The 23,112-nt window shown below is 38.4% G+C and overlaps 1 protein-coding gene across 2 annotated transcripts in view; it reads left to right on the top strand.

The window, feature by feature from the left end:
• ARL15 (ADP ribosylation factor like GTPase 15) overlaps positions 1 to 23,112 on the top strand; it is a 523,367-nt gene that overhangs the window by 158,975 nt on the left and 341,280 nt on the right. For both annotated transcript variants that reach the window (XM_036760629.1, XM_036760625.1), the window contains one exon: positions 15,277 to 15,421. In XM_036760629.1, coding sequence (XP_036616524.1) covers positions 15,277 to 15,421 — 145 coding nt within the window. The remainder of the gene's footprint in view (positions 1 to 15,276; positions 15,422 to 23,112) is intronic.

Below are 23,112 nucleotides of genomic sequence, written 5' to 3'. Positions count from 1 at the left end.
TATGGAACCCATGAAATGCCAATGATCCCTAAACATCCTTCTAATAAGGAAAATACCTTACCTTTATTGACTTTAAGGAGGAACCTAGTGAGTGAGCCAGCTCATATCAAGCTATCTTTGTGGGGCTTAAGGACTTTTTTTTTTTTTTGTGAGGGGATGCCGTGCTTTTTGTACCAAAAAATGTGGCATAAGATTTTCTTTTTTGAAAACCAAAGGAAGAAAGGAAATTCTGATTTCAGGATGAATTTTCTATCCTAGGAAAAGAATCTTCATCTCTGACCTCTCCTTCCTTGATGGTACCAACAGATGTCAGGACCTTTCCTGAAGAATCCTAGCTATAACTAGCCCCAAAGAATCCATAGACTAAGTTAATCACTCTGCATATTGTTGTTGTTGTATTTGCCCTTCCTTCTCGAAGAGGACCATGACATGAGGGAAATGAAGTTGACTTTGATTTGAGTGAGGGAGGGCTGTGCAAGGTCACCAGCTTCACTTTCTTCTCCAGAGCCATCTGGGTCCAGTGACCTGATATTCAGCAGGATGACTGGAGATGGCCCAGGATGCATTGAGAGACCCTGGCCCTTCATTGTTAAGGGGATATTGAGGGTATTTGAGGAGTTCTTTACCCTGCACGCTGGGTGGTGAAAATTAAAGCAGAATAGCAACATATTTTTAAAAAAAGGTTTATTTTAAAAATAAGTTTAATAGAAAAAGATCATGGCCCTTATTTTTATTTCTAGCTTAGCTTGAATTACCTACATTCTTACAGAACTGTAGTAGAAAATACATAGTTTGAAAGGGACATAATTTAATGTTTAATTTGTGGGGTGTGTGTGTGTGTGTGTGTGTGTGTGTGTGTGTGTTATGTATGTTTCATTGGGCATGGTAGCATCTGTGAATTTTAAGGCCCTGTGGAATAATGCCTGGTATGATCATAATAAAGAACACTCATTTTGTGTTGTTTTTGCTTGGGGAGTACACTTTTAAGACTCCTGGTTTTTGTTTATTCCCCTGACAGACACTGAGATTTTTGGGGATGAACAAAGTAAGAATGGGCCATTCTATTGTTCTCGCTTATATGGAATTTGGGGTTGATAAACATAATAGCATTGAATCAGATCCATTCAAACCTGATAACCTAAGGCTAACCCAATTTTGGTTTGTCATGAAGTGAATGTATAAGAGCCTGATAATGCTTTGGCTCAGGGATGACTAATGTAGAGACTGAGAGCCACGTGGGCCTCCAGTTTGGTTCAGCATCGTGTTACTTTCTTCAATTGAAAGTTTCACATGTATGACCCTCTGCAAAGCAGTGAGGCCACAGTGTATGGCAGCTAAGCATGAAATCCCCTGCTTCTGTTTGTTTCTTTTGTTGCCACGAGTTAATAGGGACAGAGACAGAAGACAGCCCCAGAACAAAGCAGAAATAATGGAGTATTTCACCCCAAAAAGGAATGTGGGTTGAAAAATACAATGGGTAAGGCACAGAAAGACTGTGGCCCGAGGCGATGCAAAGCATTGGCCAGAGAACAGCAGTACTGACTGTGTAGGACCCTTGTGGTCCAGAGTCTCAGGCTGAGATCTCTGCACAACTCACATGGCAAAGAGGTTTCCATGTATTCTGTAGATACAGTTTATTGTTTTCTCCCACTAGGGTTTTAAAGGACTGTTGGATTTTTTAAACTCAAAAAGTAGACCGATTTGGAGAATAGCCTAATACAAGATGTTTGAATATCATAGATGGTCTTTTTATTGCCCTGTTTCGTATTTCTGTTACTTTAGGTCCTGTTTTAAATTTGTACCTTTTCTAAACATTGTGCAGATAGATTTAGATATTCTAGGTCTGTGGTGGTGGTGGTGGTGGTGGTGGTGGTGTGAATTGAATGCATTTTTCTTCAAAATAAAGAGTTGGCAAGTGATAACATACAGGTGAAATATTATTTTAAACCTTTAGCATCAGGCAGGGATAGAACAGTTTCTTTGTGCATTACTTAAGTACAAGAGGTTGAGACTTTTAAATGATTATTGAAATAAATATTAAATCAACTTTGGTGTAAGTTCTTCACCTAAAATCTGTGCTTTCCTTGGTGAATAGCTAATAGTCCAAGCAGATGTTATTCCCTCCACTTCACTACCTGTGTCCATTCTGCTATTAAAGTGAACATCTTAAAAACTCCATTTAGCACATCTGAGATGCCATCTTCAAGTATTATTTTTACTGTCACAAATGTCTGCTATTCATAAGCAATAATCACATTATGTAGTGTGTATTTGTTGTATTGAAAAAATTCATGATCCTTACATCTTGACAAGTGTGTGTATGCTTCTAGTACAGATTATTTTGGCTTTATTGTAAATCAGGTATTGTTTCATCATTCTTCCCCATTTTGTTTGGTATCTTATGTTTAAGGGTATTGGATTTTGTACTCTTTGTCCAGAAATTACTTTCCATTTTCTTGAGCAGGGAGCACTATTGTGAATGCTCTTGAGAAACCAAGATGCCTTGTTTTTTGTTGTGCAAAGAACACTTCCAGAGAAATAATTTACCTTTGCTTTGGGAGATCCTGCAGCGCTGCATGAAATTGGACATTTTAAAAGTACTTTACAAACTACTTTGGCAATTCTAAACATCGAAATTTAGTAACATGATCAGCATGGAACTTCCCTTTTCTAGCACCACAGGTGCACAGGTCTGAAATAAAACTCATTTTATTATTACATTTTTATCCTTTTCCCACTGTTGCTTTTTATTTCTTATATACTAGATACTGTTGAGATTTTAGTAGTTTAAAAATGACTCTTTTTCCACATGAACCAAAACAAGTCAAGATTAAACCCATAATTCCTAACTTTTTTTTCATAGCCTATTGAATTTAACTTGATATCACTTTGCACTTGATCTTTCTTTCTTAAAAGTTTGGGATGAGAAGTAGGATGAGTACTGGAATATGGAATCCTCCTTGAAAAAGGGAGAATCTTAAAAAGACTGGGTTGGTTTGGAAACAGAAACAATTTCTTAATCATTTACCTAGAGGATGTAATGTTGGAGTATAGCTTCTTCCCCCCACCTCCAGTCCTGCTTTTTTTTTTCTATTTCCTGCCCCAAATGACAGTCAAGAACTGAACTTTTTTTTTGTTTGTTTCAAATGGGTCACAATGGGTCCTGTAGAATCTTCTGTTTATTGGTGGAGAGGGAAGAGAAGAGGATTGCTCACAAACAAGGTTAACTAACCCTAATGGCAGGAGTCATTATTACTCATTTGTCCCTGAAAGACAATAGCTGGATGTCTTATTATTACTGTTATATCAGTGCATTTAAAAAGTATTGTTTAATAGGCATTCCTCTGAAAAAAGTATGGTGGTAAGTGCTAAAATATTTACATTTAATAATGGCTGAATTACAGTGTAGGTAATTTAAGTTACATTGAAGTTGCATGATTAAACCTTACTTCTTTAGCCACCATAGTGACCTATTTAGTATATTAAATGCTTGAATATAATGAGAGGCTTACTTTAAATTTTTTTTTATATTTGTTTTGTTCAGTCAAGGTCTACCTATTCACCCTCCCGTACCCATTTGAGAACACAAGGAAAACAACTCATTACAAACGTGTGTAGTCAGTTGAAAGGGAATTTCCGTATTGCCATAGGAAAAAAAACAAAACCTTTTTTTTTTTGTCTCACACGTTCTAAATCGTTCAACGTAATATCAGGAAATGGGTAGCATATTTCATCCTTAGTTCCCTGGAATCCTGGTTGGTCATCATGCTGATAAGAATTCAGCACAGAAGTATTCCATTACATTATTGTACCATAACTTTTTTAGCCATTCCCCAATTTATAAGCACCCATCAAATTCCCATCCTTTACTACCTTATAAATATTTTTGTCCATCCTTGGAGTTTGTTTTGTTTAGGATTAATCCCTCCCTTAATCTACTCTCCTTCCTAATTTCCCCTCCACCTTCTCACTTTTCCTTCCTATTTTTCCGTTGAGTGAAATGTATTTCTATGCCCAACTCTGTGTGTGTGTGTGTACTCTTCCTTCTTTTGACCAGTTCACGTTAGCTTGAGATTTAAGTGTCAGTCCCCCTCCCCTCCCCACTCCCTTTTCCTTGTTTGAATGGATGTCTACTTGAACACTCTGTTTACTTCTCCAATACTTATTTCCATATCTTTCCATTATTTTCTTAAGCTCAACAGGCTGTAACAGAACCACTCCTAGGCCTTGCCTAATTAGACTCTCTCCATGAACCCTGATGATGATAGGGTTCAGAGGGTTTGCATAATCATCTCCCCATATTTGAATATAACCACTTTATCCCTATTTAAACCTTTATCATTGTTCATTCTTGTTTGTCATTTTTATGTTTCTCCTTACTGCTGTGTTTGTACTTCAGATTTTCTATGCAGCTCTTCTCTTTTCATCAGAAATGGTTGGAAGTCTTCTGTTTTGTTAAAGGTCCATTTTTCCCCCCTGTGGCACTATACTCTTTTTTGCTGGGTAAATTATTCTTGGCTGTTGTTACAGCTGTAAGCTCATATCATTTGCTTTCTGGAATATCATATTCCAGGTTGTCATCTCCTTCATAATGGTGACTGCTAAATCATGAGTGATCCTGACTTTGACTTCTTGGTTCTTGACTTCTTTCTTTTCTGCTACTTGCAGTATCTTCTCTTTGACTTGGATGGCTAGGAGTTTTTATTTTGACGTTTCTTTCGGGAACTGATTGGTGAATTCCTTCTACTTCAATTCCTCTCTGATTCTAAAAGATCTAGCAGTTTCTTTTTAAGATTTCTTGAACTATGAAGCCTTCTCTCACTCCCTCTCCCTTCCCCCCCCCATTCAAATAATCCATTGATTCTTAATTTTTTCTCCTCAATCTGTTTTCCAGGTCAGTTGTTTTTCACTGTAAGGTGCTTTATATTTGCTTCTTCCCCTCCCCCAGCCATTTGACTTTGTTTTAATATTTGCTGTTTCCTCATGTAGTCCACTTTTATTTGGTCCATTTCAATTCTCAGGTCGTTTGTTACTCAGGCAGGATTTTGTTCTTCTTGTGCCATGCTCTTAATTCCTTTTCCAGTTCTTTCTTAGCTCTCATTTTTTACCCATTTTTTTCCCTCCAGCACTCTCAATTCAATTATAAGAAAAATTGAAAAAAATCTTTTTTAAACTCTTGTTTCATCTTTTTTAGGAACTCTAGTTGAATTTGTGCCCAAGCTGTGTTGAGGTGTTGCTTGTAGATGTTTTGGAGTTATTCTCTTCTTCTACATTTATGTTTTGAGATTGCTTGTCACTGTCACCTGTCATTATGATGGGGTTCTTTCTTTGTTTGCCCATTCTTCCAACCTACTTCCTGATCTCAAACTTGATGTTGAGGCTATTCGACAGTCTTTGAAAAATGTTTGGGCTAGTCTTCTTGCTACTTTCTTGGGGTATTGAGTGTTGTGTCGAATGTTCAAGTATCTTAGGAACAGACCAGGGACTTGAGAGCTATCAGTGCTCTTAAAGTGGTCTGATCCATGGCAAAGTCTGATTGACCATAACCCTTCCCTTTTCATTCTCTCCACTCCCTCTACCCCCTGACAGCTGCAAATTCCTGACCTGGGTTTAGGTCTGTGCAATAGTAGATTGCTATTGATCTCAGCCCCTGTCAGTCAACTGGAAAACTCTTTTGGTTCAGACTGGCAGAATTGTAGGCTCCCCTTTGGTCAGAGATTCCTTCCTTATTTGTTTCTCTGCAGGCTGGCCTAGATTCTGGAAATGACATTCTGTTGTATGCCTGGGGTCTGAGCCACATGCTGCTGTTGCTGCTGGTGTTTTGAACTTCCTCCTTTGTCAGTTTACTATCCAGGATCTACCTACTGGGGAGTACCACTCCCATTCTGACTCCCTTACCCTTCTGTCCACATTCTCTTTCTCACTCCACCCTAGATATGTATGTGCTATATCCCTGTGCAAGTTCCTTTCTCAGTCTGCCCTGGATCTGTGACCCAGGACTGGGGAGTTGGTGACAAAGCTGCCAGTTGGCACCTGTCTCCACCAGGGTATCCTGAAGTGGGTCTGGAAGGTGTCCTGTAAGAGTCTGGGACTGTCTTTTTCCCTGGTGTACAGAGCTATTCCCTAGAAGGGTGCTCCCATCTCTGGTGTCAGCAGACTTCTTGGTCTCTTTCCATGAACTGAGCTGGGCTGGATAAATGGTTCACAGTGACGTTTTCTAGAATCCCCGTCAGGATTCAGTCTAGTTCATTTTCTCTATCAGTTTGGGGAAGTTTGTGGAGCTCACAGCACACTTTCTACCCCTCTGCAATTTGGCTCTTCCAAGATGCTCACTCTTGATAAAAACAAGTGCTGTTTCAGGAGAAAAACCCACTGGATTTTGATATAGTATAGACTAAAGACCAAAGTGAGTTAAAATCAGATCATAGTGTTGTTTAAATAAAATGTATCATATTTTAAAGAGAAAACAACTGAACATTTCAGTCCAGTTTTAGGAACTGAGTATTGCCAAGATCAGATTTTATAAATTATTATTTTAATTATATTATTATTATGTTATTTCCTTCTCTAAAACACTTTTTTGCCAGTATTTTCTTTAATTCTAGTAGGTATGTAAATAATACTTACATGTATATATATAGCACACACATATAACACAGTGTATTTTGTTAAATGTTATATCACTCTTGAAGAGGATACCTATGAATAATTGGACATCTTATTTTTAGATTATAAATTCTTTGAGAAGACAGTCATTTGCTTTCAATATAATCAAAAATAATGATACTTGATTTTGTATAGCACTTGAGTTTTGCAAAGTGTTTTATGCATATTATTTAATTTGTGCTTAATAAACACTCTGTGAGGGAGATACTTTAATAGATATCATTTTCCCCATTTTGCAGATGAAATAACTGAGGATCAGAAGGGTAAGTGACTTAATTGTGGTCGCACACCCATTAAATGCAAAGTGGCATGATTTTAACCCAGGTCTCCCTGATTTCCAATCTACTACTTAATCCTCTATGCCACAATGTCTATCGTTATTAGTCATATTGGAAAGTACAATTAAGGGAACAAAATTACTTTCATTCACTGCTGAACTTAGTCCTCTGTAGTGACCAAGAATTAGTATAGAAAATATTTGTGTGTGTACCATAATGTCATAATGAACACACTATCACCAAGGTCAACATTCTGATGAGGATGGGAAAAACCAAAGAAATCATTTATTAAGTTCCTCAACATTGGAAAAACATCCACTTTGGATATTGGGAAAAATTAGGGTATTAGTCATTTAACCCCATTTGCCTCAGTTTTTTGTCTATAAAATGAACTGGACAAGGAAATGTCAAACCACTCCAGTATCTTTGTCAAGAAAACCCCAAGTGGGCTCACAAAGAATCAGACATGACTGAAATGGCTGAACAACAGAAGGTTGCACAGTGGTTAGAGTGCCAGGCCTGGAGTCAGGAAGACTCCTTTTCATGAGTTCAAAGATCTGGCCCTAGATAGTTAATAGCTGTATGACCCTGGGTAAGTCACTTAACCCTGTTTGTCTCAGTTTCCTTTTATGTAAAATGAGCTGGTAAAGGAAATGACAAATCACTCCAGTATCTTTGCCAAGAGAACCTCCAAACGGGGTCATGAAGAATCGAATAGGACTGAAATGACTCAGCAACAAAAATTTATTAAGACAATAATCTAAATGTTAATTCCTAACATCCAGAATAAATTTGCTGCTTTGCAGCTTCCACTGGTATTCTCCATCTTCCACATAATAGCCCTTTAGAAACTTGAATAAAACTTATCATGTCCCTAATGAGTCTTCTCAAAATTGAGCATCCCTGCTTCCCTTAAGTGTCCTTCATTTGACAGGGTCTCAAGACACTTTCCTCTGGATGCTCCTTGGCTCCCACCTTCCTAAACTCTGGTTCCCAGAACTGAACACAGTCTTCTGGAAGTAGTTAGATCAAGGTTATCAGTGATCTCTCAATTTCCAAATCTTATGGTCTTTTAAAATTCCCTCTTTTTCTTGAACTCCTTAGCATTTCAAATTATTGACCACCCTTTCTTCCTTGATACTTTTTCTTCTGATTTTTCCATATATGGGACCACTTCTTTTCATTTTCCTTTCCTGGGCCTTCCTTCATATCATTCTCCTGACTGTGGGTGTATCTATATTCTGGCTCCATCTTGTCTCACTTGGTGATATCATTAGCTCACATGGATTCAAATCTCATCTCTAGGCAAATGATTCCCAGATGAATTTATGCAGCTCGAACTGTTCTTCTGAACCCCAGTTCCACAGTCTCAGCTGCCTGTTGGACATTTCTTATAGCTGTCCTGTAGAATTCTCAAACTAAAGATATATCAGAAAGGAACTTATCTCTCCCTCCATATCATCCCTTCTTCTGAACTTCCTGTAATGGTCAGTAGCACCAACATCCTTCTAGTCACTGAGGCTTGTAACCTTGTTATCATCCTCATCTCATCCCATAGGTCTAATCCATTGTCAAAACTTGTCATTTCTTTCTCTACAGCACTCTTGTATGTGTCCTCTTTTCTCCACTCACACAGCTACCACCCTACTTCATGCCCTCATTATCTCTCATTTGGACTGTTAACAATAGTCTTCTAATTGGCCTCTCTGCCTCATATTTCTTCCCTCTTCAATTCATTCTCCACTCAGTTTCCAAAGTGATTTTCCTGAAGTGTAGTTTTGTCCTTGTTATCACCATCCTCAAAAAACGCCAGTGTCTACCTATTACCTTTAGGATATAAAGGCATTTATATGGCATTTAAATCTCTTCATAACCAGGCTCCTTACATTTCCAGTGTTTTGGAACCAAGCTGGTTTTCTCATAAATAAATGTTATAATAGGGTGCAGTATTTTTGAAAGTCTTATTTTTATTTAAAAACACCATGAAATTCATAAACACTACATATCAATTATAATCTATCTGTATACTATATAGCATATTTTCTAAAGTAAATGCAAGTTAAATGGGAAGGTAATCAATCACATAAAATTTAATTTCTTTAAGTGTTTATCAGGACAAGAACTTTACCATGCTTTGGGGTCTTGGCAAAAATTACTATACAGTTTCCTAGAAGAATGAATTATGCTTAAAGGCAGAACAACCCCCTTAGAGACAAGGTAGAGAAATAGTAAACATTTAAGGGGAGAGGCCTCTTGAAGTTCAGAATTGAGTAAACCGAGTCTAATATGGGTAATATTGGGTAAAACTTCGTGTGTTGCCTGAAGTAAGTGCTATAAGTAGTAATGTAGTTGAGTGCTCTAAATATAATTAGCTCCAAGTCATACCAGTCCATTTCGTTGGTAGCTTATACTAGATTTCTTCAACAGAGGGCAAGGAAACAGGGTAAATGAGGGGAGCCCAGGGATATAATTTATTTAGACTTTTAAAAATCTTGACAAGATTATGCAAATAAGGCTTTAAAAAAGAAAGGAAATCTGTAATATCTATAGGCTGATATTAATCCAGTTAAGCATGGGGCTTAGAGAAAGTCAGAAAACATTGACCTTTCCTTGTATATAGCACCATGCAGTATCCGTAGCTGTGATTCCATGTGCAATTTTGATCCTCAGTATTCAGGAAAGACATGTTAGAACTGACAAGATCCGAAAAGAAAAACAACGAAGGGAATAGCTGTATCAGGACTGCTGAAAATTGGACCCTTGAGATGGGCTCAAAGCCTAATCCTAGCAAGGAGGACACAGACGTTCACAAGGCCGGAACTATAGGGGCCCTGTAGAGTGGATGAACAAACTATGGATGAAAATAACATGTTGGGGGCCTGGATTCCATTTCTTGTGGCAGCTGTGTAATAAAGAGAGATTTCCTGGGTTCAAACCCTGCACTCCTGGAACCAGATGAACCTCAGAAGGTGTGGAGCAAGCTTCCATTAGTCTTTTCCTTGTCGTCCTATGAAAAATTTATAGATCTTGTAAGTCTGTTCCAGCCAATTAGAGACTGGATTTATTCTGTGGTGTGAGTTAAGTAACAACAGACTTCTTACATGCTTCTCCTCATGGGGGTTCTGGATGCTAACAGAAGCTGGAGGTAGCTTCCCCCCCTCCTTTTTTTTTTTTTTGACCATTGACTCTCATGAGTCATTCAGGGGCTTAACAACCCTCTCATTATTTCAACCTTGTTAAGTTGCAGAAAGCTAAGGGTGGTGAAAAAAGCAAGTTAGTTGTATCACCAAAGCTGGCAGTAGTACTGAGGAAAGCAGAGGGCTCAGAGGAATAAGAGTAGAGGGCATGAACCCTGAACATAAAAAAGGGGCCCTCAAAGCTCCATTCACAATCTGTGGAGTAGTGACTCTTATTATCTGAAATTCTCCACCCTGCCAGCTGCTACAGTGGAAACTGACCTTAAAGGAAAAACTGCTAACTTATCATTCATTCCATAACTGGGGCAAAGATGGCAAATAGACTTGTAGTGAATCGTCCTTGGAAGCGGGCTTGAGGATAGTCGTGTGAGTATTCCCTTGTTCTGTTCAACTACTGTGGGTTAAAATCAGCGGGAAGTCTCAATTTTATCCTCTTAAGCAGTTGCTAGGCTTTAATTTAACTCACTGATGATCAGTAGTATCAAATTACATTTGATATGCTCTTCACAATTTACAAAAGCATTTTCACATCCATTTTCTCTTTTTTATCATGATCAGTGCTTGGCACAGTGCCTGGTACACGATAGGCACTTATTAAATGCTTATTGATTTTAGTACAAGTTATACTGTTTCTCCAGATGAGGAAACTGAGTCTAAGGGGTGTCGAGTGCCTGTTCACATCACATAACTAATAAGCGGAACTGATTTTTTGAATGGAGGGCTTTCTTGACTCTATGGGCAAGGTTCTTTAACACTACTCATTGTTTGTTACTGTCTGTTACTGTGTTGACTCAAAACTTTCCATGCAATATTATGTAAAATTATGCTATCCTAATAAGTAGGAGGGCAAGAGAAGGGGTGGAAAAGACATAAGGTGATGACATGGCGGGGGTGGGGAGAAGGAGAGGGAGAGGGAGAGACCAACTGAAGTGCTGGGTTTGGATTCAGAAACACCTACATTCAAATCCAGCTGCAGACACTTTTCAGATGTGTGACCCTGGGCAAGCCACTTAACCTCTGTCTCAATTTTCTCATCTCTGAAATGAAGATAATAATTAGTATCTGCTTCCCAGGGTTGTTATGAGGATCAAATGAAAGAATATCTGTAAACCACTTAGCAAACCTTAAAGCTCTTTATAAATCCTAACTGGGCATCAGCTGGAGGCCAGTATATTCCATTAACAAGGGTCTGGACAAAGGACTGATGGCATGCACCTCAAAGGAGAGGGGATTTCCAAGGTATTGGCGATAGAGCGATGGTCAAGAATGGCCAAGGGGAATAAGGAGCAGGATATCTCCTCTTTCTGTTCAGGTGCATCGTGAGCATAGGAATAACTCATACTGGAAAAAACCCAAACTTCTTACCTTGATACTTACCATCTTTCCTAATCTGGCTCCACCCCAACTTTCCCTGTAGAATTTTACATCATTTCCCTGGGGTGGACGCTAGTTGTCCCCTGAACTTCATAGTCCATTTCCCTACTCTGGGCATTTGCTTAAGTTTTCCCCTTCTGTCTCTGGAATACACTCCCTCCTTATCTCTCCTAGAAGTCTACTTCCCCAGAAGGTGGACTGCTATAAAACTATCTTCCCTCATCCCTGCCTTCTTTACTATTGCTCTTCTTCCTTGAAATCACCTTGCATTTATTAATCAGTGTACCCCTCCAGGACTTGAGATTTTTGTCTTTGTGCGGTGCCTGCCTTGCCTTGTGGTCGAGACAGCTGAAATGATTTGCCTGTCAGTTACTGTGACTGCTCCCGCTGCTCTTGTTACTGTCACTGTTACTGATACTGATACTGCTCCTGCCCCTGCTGTTGTTGCTACCGCCAGTTACTGCTGTTGATACTGTTACTGCTACTGTAACTCTTCTCACTATTGTTTGTTGTTGATACTGTTACTGCTGCTAGTACTACTGCTGTTGTCATTAGCCCTGGTACTGCTATTGATACTGTTACTGCTACTCCTGTCACTACTGTCACTTATTGGTTGTTGATAACTCATGATACTGCTCCTAGTACTACCGCTGTTGTTGCTACCACCTTCACTTGCTGTTGATACTATTAGTTCTGCTACTGTTACTATTATTACTTTGATTTATTGTTGCTACTGTTCCTGTTCCTGCTGCAATTGCTACTTTTACTACTGTGGTTAGCCCTACCATTACTGCAGTAGCACAGGTAGTGGAATCAAAGGTGGGCTTGAATGCAGTGCCCTTCTTCTATGCAAATCACAATCTTTTTATGCACGTGCTTCTTCCATTTAATAATTTTGTTGAATTGAATTGAAATAAGAATTTAAAGCCTGGTACCAGCTTCCTTTAGAATGCTTTCTCTGATTGCCCCTCCCCCCTTTTTATAATACATGAGTAAGAAACAAAAAGCGAAAACTCACCAACCAACAAAACCAAAACTAAATCCCTTGAATGGGAAGTAGATTCCTAAATATGCTTTTGTTATGAGCTCCAGTTCAGGGATTTTAGTAGCTATTTATGTTAATTGTATAGGCTTGTCTCTCCCCTTTAAAATTATAAACCCTTTGAAGTTATAGTTTGAGGTCTGATTTTGACCATGTTTCCTGAAGGTGTTCTAGGAATACTTATTGACAGATACACTTATTCAGAGGTATTTTTATTGCAGGGTGCTGATAGCTTAAGGCTGATTAGGAGATAAAAGTTTGGAGGCATTCCTTCTTTATCTATTCATGTGTGTTTTGAAAAAAAATGCAAATTTTAATTAGGCAAAATCACTGTGGACTTTTACAGTTAAAATTTGTGGTATTTTTTGGATGTGATATTTTTCTTTAAGAAAAGAACTTCATAGCCTTTTGCCCTGGAATAGCATTATTTTTCACTTTTTTATAAACCATGAAGGATCCTTAGGTAATGGTAACAAAATCGCAGGAAGTATCAAAGATCAACTAAAATTCTTCATTTGAGTTATATTAATTTGTGCCATTAGATAGAAAAAAATGAAATTAGATGAAATTGGTTCAACAAATGGGCCGGATGTATTTTTGGTGCTGTTATATTATTGAATAATCATGCCAGTTGCTACTCCATCAAAATGTATTAGTCAGTCAGTCAACAAGCATTTAGGTAGTGTTTACTATCAGGCACAACATGTCCTAAGTGCTGGAGATATAAAAAGGGGCAAAAGTGTGGTCTCTGCCTTCAGGGAGCTCTCGGGTTCTGAAAGAGGAGTCAAGATGCAAACAGCTTTGTATATACAAGTTATGTACAATGTAAATATGAGGTTATTTCAGAAGGAATAGCTAGTAGTGAGAAGGACTGAGAAAAGCCCCTTACAGAAGGTGACCCACTGATCGAGCCTGCTAGACTTGGAATCAGGAAGACCTGAGTTCAGATCTGTAGGTTAGACACTAGTGTGACCATAGGCAAGTAACTTATCACCTCAGCCTCCTCATCTGTTAAATATGGGGATAATAATAGCATCTACATTATAGTGCTTTTAGGATCAACTGAGATGCCATTTAAAATGCTCTGCAAGCCATGAAAGTTTTATAAATGCTAGCTGTTATTATTCATTAGTGGTGTTATTTCAAAAATAAACATACCTCTCTTTTAAAAAGTGGTTTTTGTAAGGTACTCTTTTTGTAGTATATTGTAGAAAGAGCACTTGACTAAGAGTCCAAACACGATTCTACTAATAATCAGTCTTATGCAAATCACTTGCCACTTAGCCTTGGTTTCCCATTCTATAAAACAAGGGAGTTAGGGCCCTTTCATTGCTGATATTTTGTGTTCTTTGTTCAGTAACATTAGGGGGAAAAAGAACTATCTAGCTAGTTTAGTTTTCAGTAGTATTCAGGTTGTTCCTAGTACTTGATGTGTTATGAAGCTTCAAATAGGAATCATTATGATAGGAAACGAAGTCTCATTGGCTTAGAGAACGAGGATGAAGCGCCTGGTAAAGGAGGTGTGAGAGAACATGTCCTATACCCTTTATTATTTGCCTAGTTGATTTTAAATGCCCCAGAATTCTATATATACAATACGCAGACTTAACTGGATGAACACCAGCAGAGTGCCATTGCATAGTAGGTGTTTGTAAATATTTGTCGAATTGAAATAAGTTTCAAACTGAAAAACTGATAATTGTAGAAATTAAATTTGCTAGTCTGATAGAAATATAGCCCATGGGTAAATATGGCCAAAATATCCCAAAACAACAACAATGAAAAACCCCTACACCCAAAACAAGCAATTGTTCAGTTGTTTCAGTTGTTTCCGATGCTCTGTGATCCCATCTGGGGTTCTCTTGGCAAAGATGCTGAAGGGGTTTGCAGTACCATACTGAGGGAAATCCGTATGAATGAACATTGTTTTGGTCCTAATATAGCCCAGTAATTGGAGGGCTAATTTGTACTGAGGAATCTACTCCAGGTGAAGTCCCTCTTAAACTCATGGATATAATAATACATCTGGCTGATTTTAGGGCTCTTCTGAAGATTGTGAACTTCTCTGGGGGCAGTCCAGGGAGCTTGGTTTGGTCCAGCATGGTATTTTTGGAGATATCTGCAAATAGGGTCCTGCATGCTTGTATAGCCCTGGAGCCAGTCAGTTCTGCAGTCATGCTTTGGGTCTGAAGTGATTTGGGACTGACTTACACCTCCGTGGTTTTGCCTCTGTGTAAACCTGCTTCCCCAGGTTAGGTGTGAATATCTGCAATCGCTGGGAAAGGGGAAACAGTGTTATTTGCTGCACGGATTCATGTTTAGCAATGAGGAAATACTATCAGATGACGCAAAATTGTGATTCCCTAGTGTCCAACTGTTCCTGACCCTATTTGGAGTTTTCCTGCCGGTGATACTAGAGTGGTTTTCCATTTCCTTCTCCAGCTCATTTCACAAATGAGGAAACTGAGGTAAATGGGGTTGTGACTTGTCCAGGATCACTAGTAAGTGTCAAAGGCCAGATTTGTACTCAGGTCCTTCCAAATCCAGGCCCAGTGCACCATCCACTGTGCTACTCAGCTGTCATGATTTAAAATAGCCTCTACAATATCAGCTTCGTCAGTGACATAGAGTAGAAAAGAGATATACTCATTTATTTAAAATGCTGTCCCGTTTTTGTTGCCATAGATTTTGAAATCTATGTCTTTTTCTCTCTTCTCAGTGTTTTAGAGCACTTTGCTGCAAGGGACCCCCTCCTCCACGACCAGAGTATGACTTGGTCTGCATAGGCCTCTCGGGTGCTGGCAAGACCAGTTTGTTGTCGAAGCTATGTGGTGAGAGCTCGGAGAATGTCGTGTCCACAACAGGTAGAGTTCTGCATTCATGCTGCTTTTTCTTTTGTTTTCTCCTAAGATTATTTATATGCTTTCTATGGTCTTCAGTCACATTACTGAATCGATTTAGACAACAAAGTTATGCTGCTACATTTCATGTTAATTTACCTAATTATTATACAGCTCAATTGATGACAGTCAAATCTAGAAAAAATTAAAAGCTTCATATTAGTTACTCCTGAAAAATAATACCTAACCAATGTACCTACAGCAAAATGAGTTTATACTCAGACTGAATAAGCATCATTAGACAGCCAGGTGGCAAAGTAGAGTTCTTGGCCTAGAATTAGGAAGACTTATCTTCCTGAGTTCATATGTAGCTTCCAACACTGACTTTGTGACCCTGGGCAAGTCATTTAACCCACTTTGCCACAGTTCCCTCATTTGTAAAATGAGCTAGAGAAAGAAATGACAAACCACATCCAGTATCTTTGGCAAGAAAATCCCTAAATAGGGTCAGGAAGAGTTGGACATGGCTGAAATGACTGAACAACAACAAATAAGCATCATTGCCCCATAAACTGCCTCTCAAACTCACTTAATGTTTGGGGTCACCCAGTATATATACTTAGAATATACAATATACACTGATACTTTCTGGAAGATAAAGACATGATGAGATTAAGTCTAGCCAATGATTTTTCTATTCCTCAGAAAATGATTTGGTCTTAGAAGAGCCAGTCCAGGGGCAATGTGAACTCAGATCTAATCTAGCATGGGCATCATCCCATACATACCCCCTAGTTGTGTGCAGTAGCTGAAGAGAATGCAACATTCGTAAAGAGAGCAGTGAAGACAGTCAAAAGAACTTCCTTTGAGCACTGGCTGTACCACTTACTTGATTTCCAAAGTCAATAAATCACTGGACCTTTCCGAACCATTTTCCTAATAATTCACAGATTCCCCAAGCCCCTATGTGTACCACCACACATCTTTCTATTTCGGTAAAAGACTTTGCCTCCTATTTTTCAGAAAAGATAATCGCCATCAGCTCTGAGCTCCTGATTTTCAGTCAAAAATCTCTTTACATTTTCATCCTGCCCTTCCTTTGGGCCTGTCTGAGAGGATGAGCTAGAATTTCTCCTGGCCAGACCTAAGCCTTTCAGTACCTCTCATCTCATTCCCTCCTCTCTCTTTTGGGAAATTGTCCCATTTTATTAGTTTTTTTCTCTGTTCCCTTCAAAAGTGCCTAGTTTCTTTTTTGTATAACAAGAGTAAGTGAAAGGTATGTCTCTGTGACCTTGTTCTTACTGCTTTTCCTTTATCTTGTTCCTGGGCATATCCTTAGGGGGAAACCAAGAAAAAAGTAAGAGCTGGACTCTCTCTCACATGCGCACACCTCCCCCCTCCCCCCCAACTCTCTCTCTCTCTCTCTCTCACCCTCTCAACCCCTCTGTCTCTCCTTCTCTCTCTTCCCCCTTTCTCCCCCTCTCTCTCCCTATCCCTCCTTTTTTCTCATTAGTTTTCTTCTCTATCTCTTTCCCTTTCTCCCTTCCCCTCTCCTCCATCTTTCTCCTTTCCTCTTTCCCCCTTCCCTCTCCTTTTCTTCCCTCTTTCCCTTTCCTCCTGTTTCTTATCCTCCCAGTTCTTCTCTTTCTCTCTTCCTCTTCCGCTCTCTCCCTCCATCCCCTCTCCCTCCCATTTTCCTTTATCTGAATTTGAGAGAAGCACACCCATGACAGCCTTTTTCTAGAACTAACACATTGTAGCAACATTAAAGAGTTCGGCATTTAAATTCTGTCCTTTCTCTAAGCCAAGATGAATGCCTAAAATTTGGACAGACAAAGCAAATAACTAGACAGAGAAGTGAAGTGTGTTGAAGCCATTCCTAAAAGGCGTTAGCTTCTTGAAGAATTGTTACGTGACCACAGGAAGTTGTGTGCTCATCATGTCCAGGAACGTTTATAATGGAATGTAAATAAGTAGGTGTTGGCAGAGGTTGTTGGATTTCCAAATATAAAGTATGGGGTAAATGATAAAAGGTAACAGTAGACAGCATAGGCAGTTTCTCATGTTATTTTCAGCTAGGTAGCTACAGACCCATCTCTACCCTATATTGCATGACCTGGGTTTTCTCCCAATTCCCTCTTTCTCTCCCTCTCCCCTGCCCTCCTCAGCTTTATGGCTAAAGACATTGATGCTTCCCAGCAACCCTCTACTTCTACCCTTGGCTGCTGCTCACTGTGTCCAGTGCTAATCCAGGGCAGGCTCCGAATTGGTATAATTGGTAGGGATGATGGAGAAAGAAGCAGGGACACTGCCCCCTGTTCCTAACCACTGCTGCTCCCATAGCCTAGTCCGGTAGACAGCGACTCTCTCATTGTTTCTCCTTGCCCCCTGGTACCCAGGTTTTGTTCTGTCTGTCACTATATTAAAAAATATAAAAAAGTTCAAGAAACTCACTGAATCTAGCTGTTGAAACTTAGATGAATCTTAATTTGGTTTCTTGTATATAAAGAGGACTACTATTATTGCCCATGTGACCCTTTGCGTTTTATTTTGAGAAAGGAGGAGCTGGAGGAGATAAAAGTGAGCTATGATCTTCTGGGAATATGGAGAGGTGCCTGGTGGGTTCTAGTAAGCTGGAGTGTATTTCCAATGATAATACATTTAAGATGTTGCATAAAGGATGTCATTGAAGAAATACATAATCGGATGGAGTTGGGCTGGTTATGAGGTATAATTAAGGGGTTCTCTTTTGGTAGAGCATGAGTTTTCAATGGGTACTTTCTTTTTAAAAAATTATTTTTACCAATTACATGTAAAAGCAATTTTCAGATTCTTTTTTCAAATTTTGAGTTCCAAATTCTCTCCCTCCCTCCCCTATCCCCATCATTAGAAGGCAAGCAATTTGACATAAGTTATGCATGCGTATTCACACAAAACACGTTTCTATGTAAGTCATGCTGTGAAAGAAAACACAGACAAAAAAACCCCAAGAAAAATAAGTAAAGAAAAAGTATCTTCAGTCTGAATTCAGACTCCATCAGTTCTTCCTCTAGATATGGACAGCACCTTTCATCATAAGTCCTTCAGAATTATCTTGGATCATTGTATTGCTGAGAAAAACTAAGTTATTCATATAGGTGATCATGCAGTCTTGCTGGTACTGTGTACAGTGTTCTCCTCGTGTTGCTCATTTCGCTTTTCATCAGTTCACGTAAGTCTTTTCAGGTTTTTCTGGGACTGTCCTATTTGTCATTTCTCACAGAACAATAGTATTCTATCACGGTCATATACAACAACTTATTCAGTCATTCCCCGATTGATGGCCATCACCTCAATTTCCAGTTCTAAAAGAGCTGCTATAAATATTTTTGTACATATAGGTCCTGTTCCTTCAATGGGTCTTAACCTTCTTTGTGCCCTGGAACCCCTTGGCAATCTGGTAAAGCCCACAGATGCTTCTCAGAATATTTTTATATTCATAAAATAAAATGTATAGAGCAACAGAGGAAACCCATTATATTGATATACTGTTATCAAAATTTGAAAAAAAAAAAGCAAAACAAATTAATGGACTCTTGCTTAAGTACCCTTGACATAAAGGAAAGGCTTTCAGTGTGTTAGGTAGACCCTCTATGGTGCATCAATGGAAGAACATGGACAAGAATCTCAGAGGAGAAGGAAGACAGAGATAGATTGCCATCTGTACTGAAAGAGGGAATATCCATGTGTATAACATTATGGACCGCTTGTTGTATCAAAGTTTCCCATTGCTGTTAGAAATAAAAACCTTAAAAGGAATGGGTACTTGCTTCAGTAAGATAAATATATGGGAGAAGGTATGAGATTAATATGGGAAATTCAGTATTGCATTGAGGAATGATGAGAAACTATAGTCAAAAGAAACAGGTGGTTGTATGGAAATGAATATAGTTGGGCCAATTTCCACAGCCCTAAGAAGAAACTAAAGAGAATAACAAGGAGTTCATATTTATGGAAATGGGTGGTTACTATTTCACATGATAGAAGACTGTATTCCTTTCTCTACAAACTGCTGTTGGTGCCTCTAACAATCTGAATGTTAATGATGTGCAAAATGATCAGCTTTACTTCTTATGTAAAAATCTATTTTTAAAGGTTTTATGTGGGAAAAACTTCATAAGATGAGAGTTTTAGAATTACTTGTGGACTTCAGTTGTCTTTATTATTTCTACTTAGATTTTCTACCAATTTTGGTTATGATCAGGGTCTAAAATTTAAGGATTACATGATAGAAGAGTTTTAAAATAGATTTAAAGTTTGAGTTGATGGCCTTGGAGTGTTGGTTACTTAATAGGAAAACATATTCTAAGAAGGGGACCGTCTACTATATCCATGAAAAACAAGTACATTTTCCTCTTCTGAAGGAGAAGGGATTGAGGGTTGGATTCTTAATGTGGGCCATCTTTCACATTTGACAGAATTTTAAAAAGATACTTAAGTTGTCAAAACTCAAAGGCTGAGAAATTCTCCAGAGAGCCAAACCTGCTGGTGGAGGAGGAGAAATTGGATAAAAAGGCTTCCTACCTTTCTGTCTTGGTATGGAAACTAGAGTGAAGTGTGTATGTCAGGGGATTCCTTGGGCCATATTCTCTCAAGGAATTTGTTGATAAGAGGGGTTGTTAAATTCTGCATTATACAAATTCAAGGGCTTTTATCAGAGAAAAGAAACCTAAAGGCTTAGAATAATATATTGACACAATAATTGAAAACAGACTGAGGAAAAGTAGGCATTTGTTGTTGAAAGGTAGAGGTTGACGATACATACCCTCTAAAGCAATAGGTTACTGTGCTTATGTAACTACATTAAGCATTACATTATTTGGTTAAAAGTAACTGGATAATAGTAACTAAACACATTAGAAAAGGCCATGATAATTTGAAAAAGACATTTAAATAGCTTTGGCATTAGTTGGGAATGTGTTAAGTCAACAAACAGCAGTGTTAGTGAGAGAGAGATTTTGATGTCTACTGTAGGACTGTGTTCTCTAAATGCTAAAATATTAAATCTTATTTTATGATGTTGAAATCATGTTTACAAGAATCTTACCAGAACAGAGTCCAAGCATCACAAAGCTGCCATAGCCCAACTGTGCCCTTATTTTTGGTCAATTTCTCCAGATCTGTGGAATGTCTTTCCCTTGAATAACTCTGTAGAACAATTCAGAATTTCAAAAGTTTGTCATGTGTACATACACACTCTCTCTTGCTCTCTCTCACACACTCAGATTTTGTGGTTTCTATTTGCAAGTCCAAACAAAATACTTGCTTATTCCACACGATGAATAAAAATAGACAAGCTAAACTGGGAAACTATCATTTCATTGCAATTCTAGGAATGTTCCCATTGTATAAAAAATACAAAATCCATGTCCCAAATGTATATTTGGGGGCTTGAAGAGAGAAAGGGAATATGTGAAGTGAGATTGATTTAAAGTTTGAAAAATGAAGACTCTTAGACTTAAAGATAACACATACAGAACACTTACTATCAGAGTTATCAATTTTTATGTTCTAATAAAATTTGCATGTTTAATCTTTTTACGGGATTTGAAGCTTTCCTAAACAATTTAGGTTAGATAAGCCAGGAAAAAATGACTGGATCGTTCAGACATCACCATGAAGTTGTTTGATACGGAGGGACAGAAGAAGCTTGTTACATTTTACTTTTCTTACCACTCAAGAAGCAGAAATAACTGCTGCTTTATCTCTGTTTTTCCTTCTGTGTTTAGAGCCATCACTGCTTAGAATATCAATGACCACACATTCATATACCTACTTAGTCATCTCTATAATGTCTTTATGAGAGTAATTGATGTACATATCAAGTGCATCCTTGATGAAGGTATAGGAAAGGACAGATAGGGTTTTACAAATGATATTTTAAAGCAGACCACAGCTTTTAGTCATGATTGATTGAAAAGCACAGAGAGTATAAAACTCTTCTAGGCTTATTGTTTATTGACTATAAAAATATTTTATTCAGTTAGTATTTGATTTGGTAGGGCAAAATCCTGCCTTAAAGTCTCTCTTCCAGTATGGAATTTCCTATGTATATATCAAAAAATCATATAAGATCCCTTAAAAGATGTAGCAGAAATAACCCTTTTTGAAGATCCCCTGATAATTATTATCAATTTTTACATAAAACAAGGAGAAACATTTGCCATTATGTTAAATGGTATTCATCAAGTATTTATATGGAAAAGGACTTCCTCATAGATGGTGAGTCATTTATGATATTCTGTTGATTGACTCAAGCCCCATAAGATTCTAGAGTCTACGTTGTAAAGTATTTAATTGCTTGAAATAAAGTTTAAAATAACTCTTCATTCAAGAAAAACAAAGTGCATGAAGCATACATTTGATAATCACTTGGATACACCATTCCTAGGGTAGGTCTGTCAGTGTCTGTATCTTGGGTAAACATTGTGGATGAAGATGTTGGACAATGATAGTAGGCTGGGTGGTCTTTGGAAATGTTCGCAATGCTTTTATAATGATCCGTTAACTGCCCTGTAACTGAAGGCTGTCTTTTAAATATCAGTATTCCAGAGATGGTATGTGGCTGAATGTCAGAGAATGCCTCAATTTCTGAAGAATCAAAGTTGTAGATTACTTGAATAGAGAGATGCATGATGAATGTAAAGAAACTCCTGCACAATAGTCAGTAAATATTGCATAGGATAAGCAATTTAAAAGGTATCCCCACAGAGATACATGATCAGAAAAACAGGTGGGACAGTCATATTATGGGACCAATAGATTACTGAGGGACAGCCTGTGCATCCCGTTGGCACTCATGTGATGTCAAGAAATCTGTAGGTTGAGGTAAGCTACTTGTGGGAATTGTGGGAGCACATGGAAAAGAATCCTACAGGGTGAATGGGTAAAGATGATTTGCATTCTTTTCAATCACAGGGAGTAGTTGTAATAATGAAATCAGATTCATCTAATTCAGAGCTGGAATCCTCAGAGGTTAGGGATCTTCTCATTTAACTTATCATTTTTATAATAAAAAAACTGAAACTCAGAGAGACAAAATGACTTTTTGGAGTTGCATTGTTAGGTAATGGCAGTGGTGATGGTAATTTATTACTTCTACTTCTGCTATGATGATGATGATGGGTACTGCCACTGCTGCCGCTGCTACTACTGTCACCACTTCTATTACTAGTACCACCACCACTAGTATTACAACAATTACCACTATTACTACCACTGTTACTACTACTACTGCCATTACTAGCATTAACACTGCTATCATAACTAGTGCTCCTATTACCGCCACTACCACCACCATCATCACTACTGTTACTACCAGTACTACTACTACTACTACCATTACTACTGTTGCTGCTATTACCATAATTACTACCACCACCACTACTACTACTGCTACTTCTTCTACTACTACTACTACCACCACTATTATTGCTGCTGCAACTACTAGTACTATGACTACTCCTGTTTTGTTGTTGTTCAGTTCAGTCATGTCCATGGGGTTTGCCATTGTCTTCTCCAGTGTGTCCTCATTTTACAGATGAGGAACTGAGGCAAATAGGGGTTAAGTAACTGCTGATGGTCCCACAACTAGTAAGTGTCTGAGGCTAGATTTGAATTCAGCTCTTCCTGACCTCAGACCATCTAGCTGCCCCAACTAACACCAGCACTACCAC

Source organism: Trichosurus vulpecula, chromosome 1 (assembly GCF_011100635.1).
Source record: "Trichosurus vulpecula isolate mTriVul1 chromosome 1, mTriVul1.pri, whole genome shotgun sequence".
Lineage (NCBI taxonomy): Eukaryota > Metazoa > Chordata > Mammalia > Diprotodontia > Phalangeridae > Trichosurus > Trichosurus vulpecula.
Note: the sequence above shows the minus strand (reverse complement) of the source record. Positions and strands in the feature narration are given on the sequence as shown.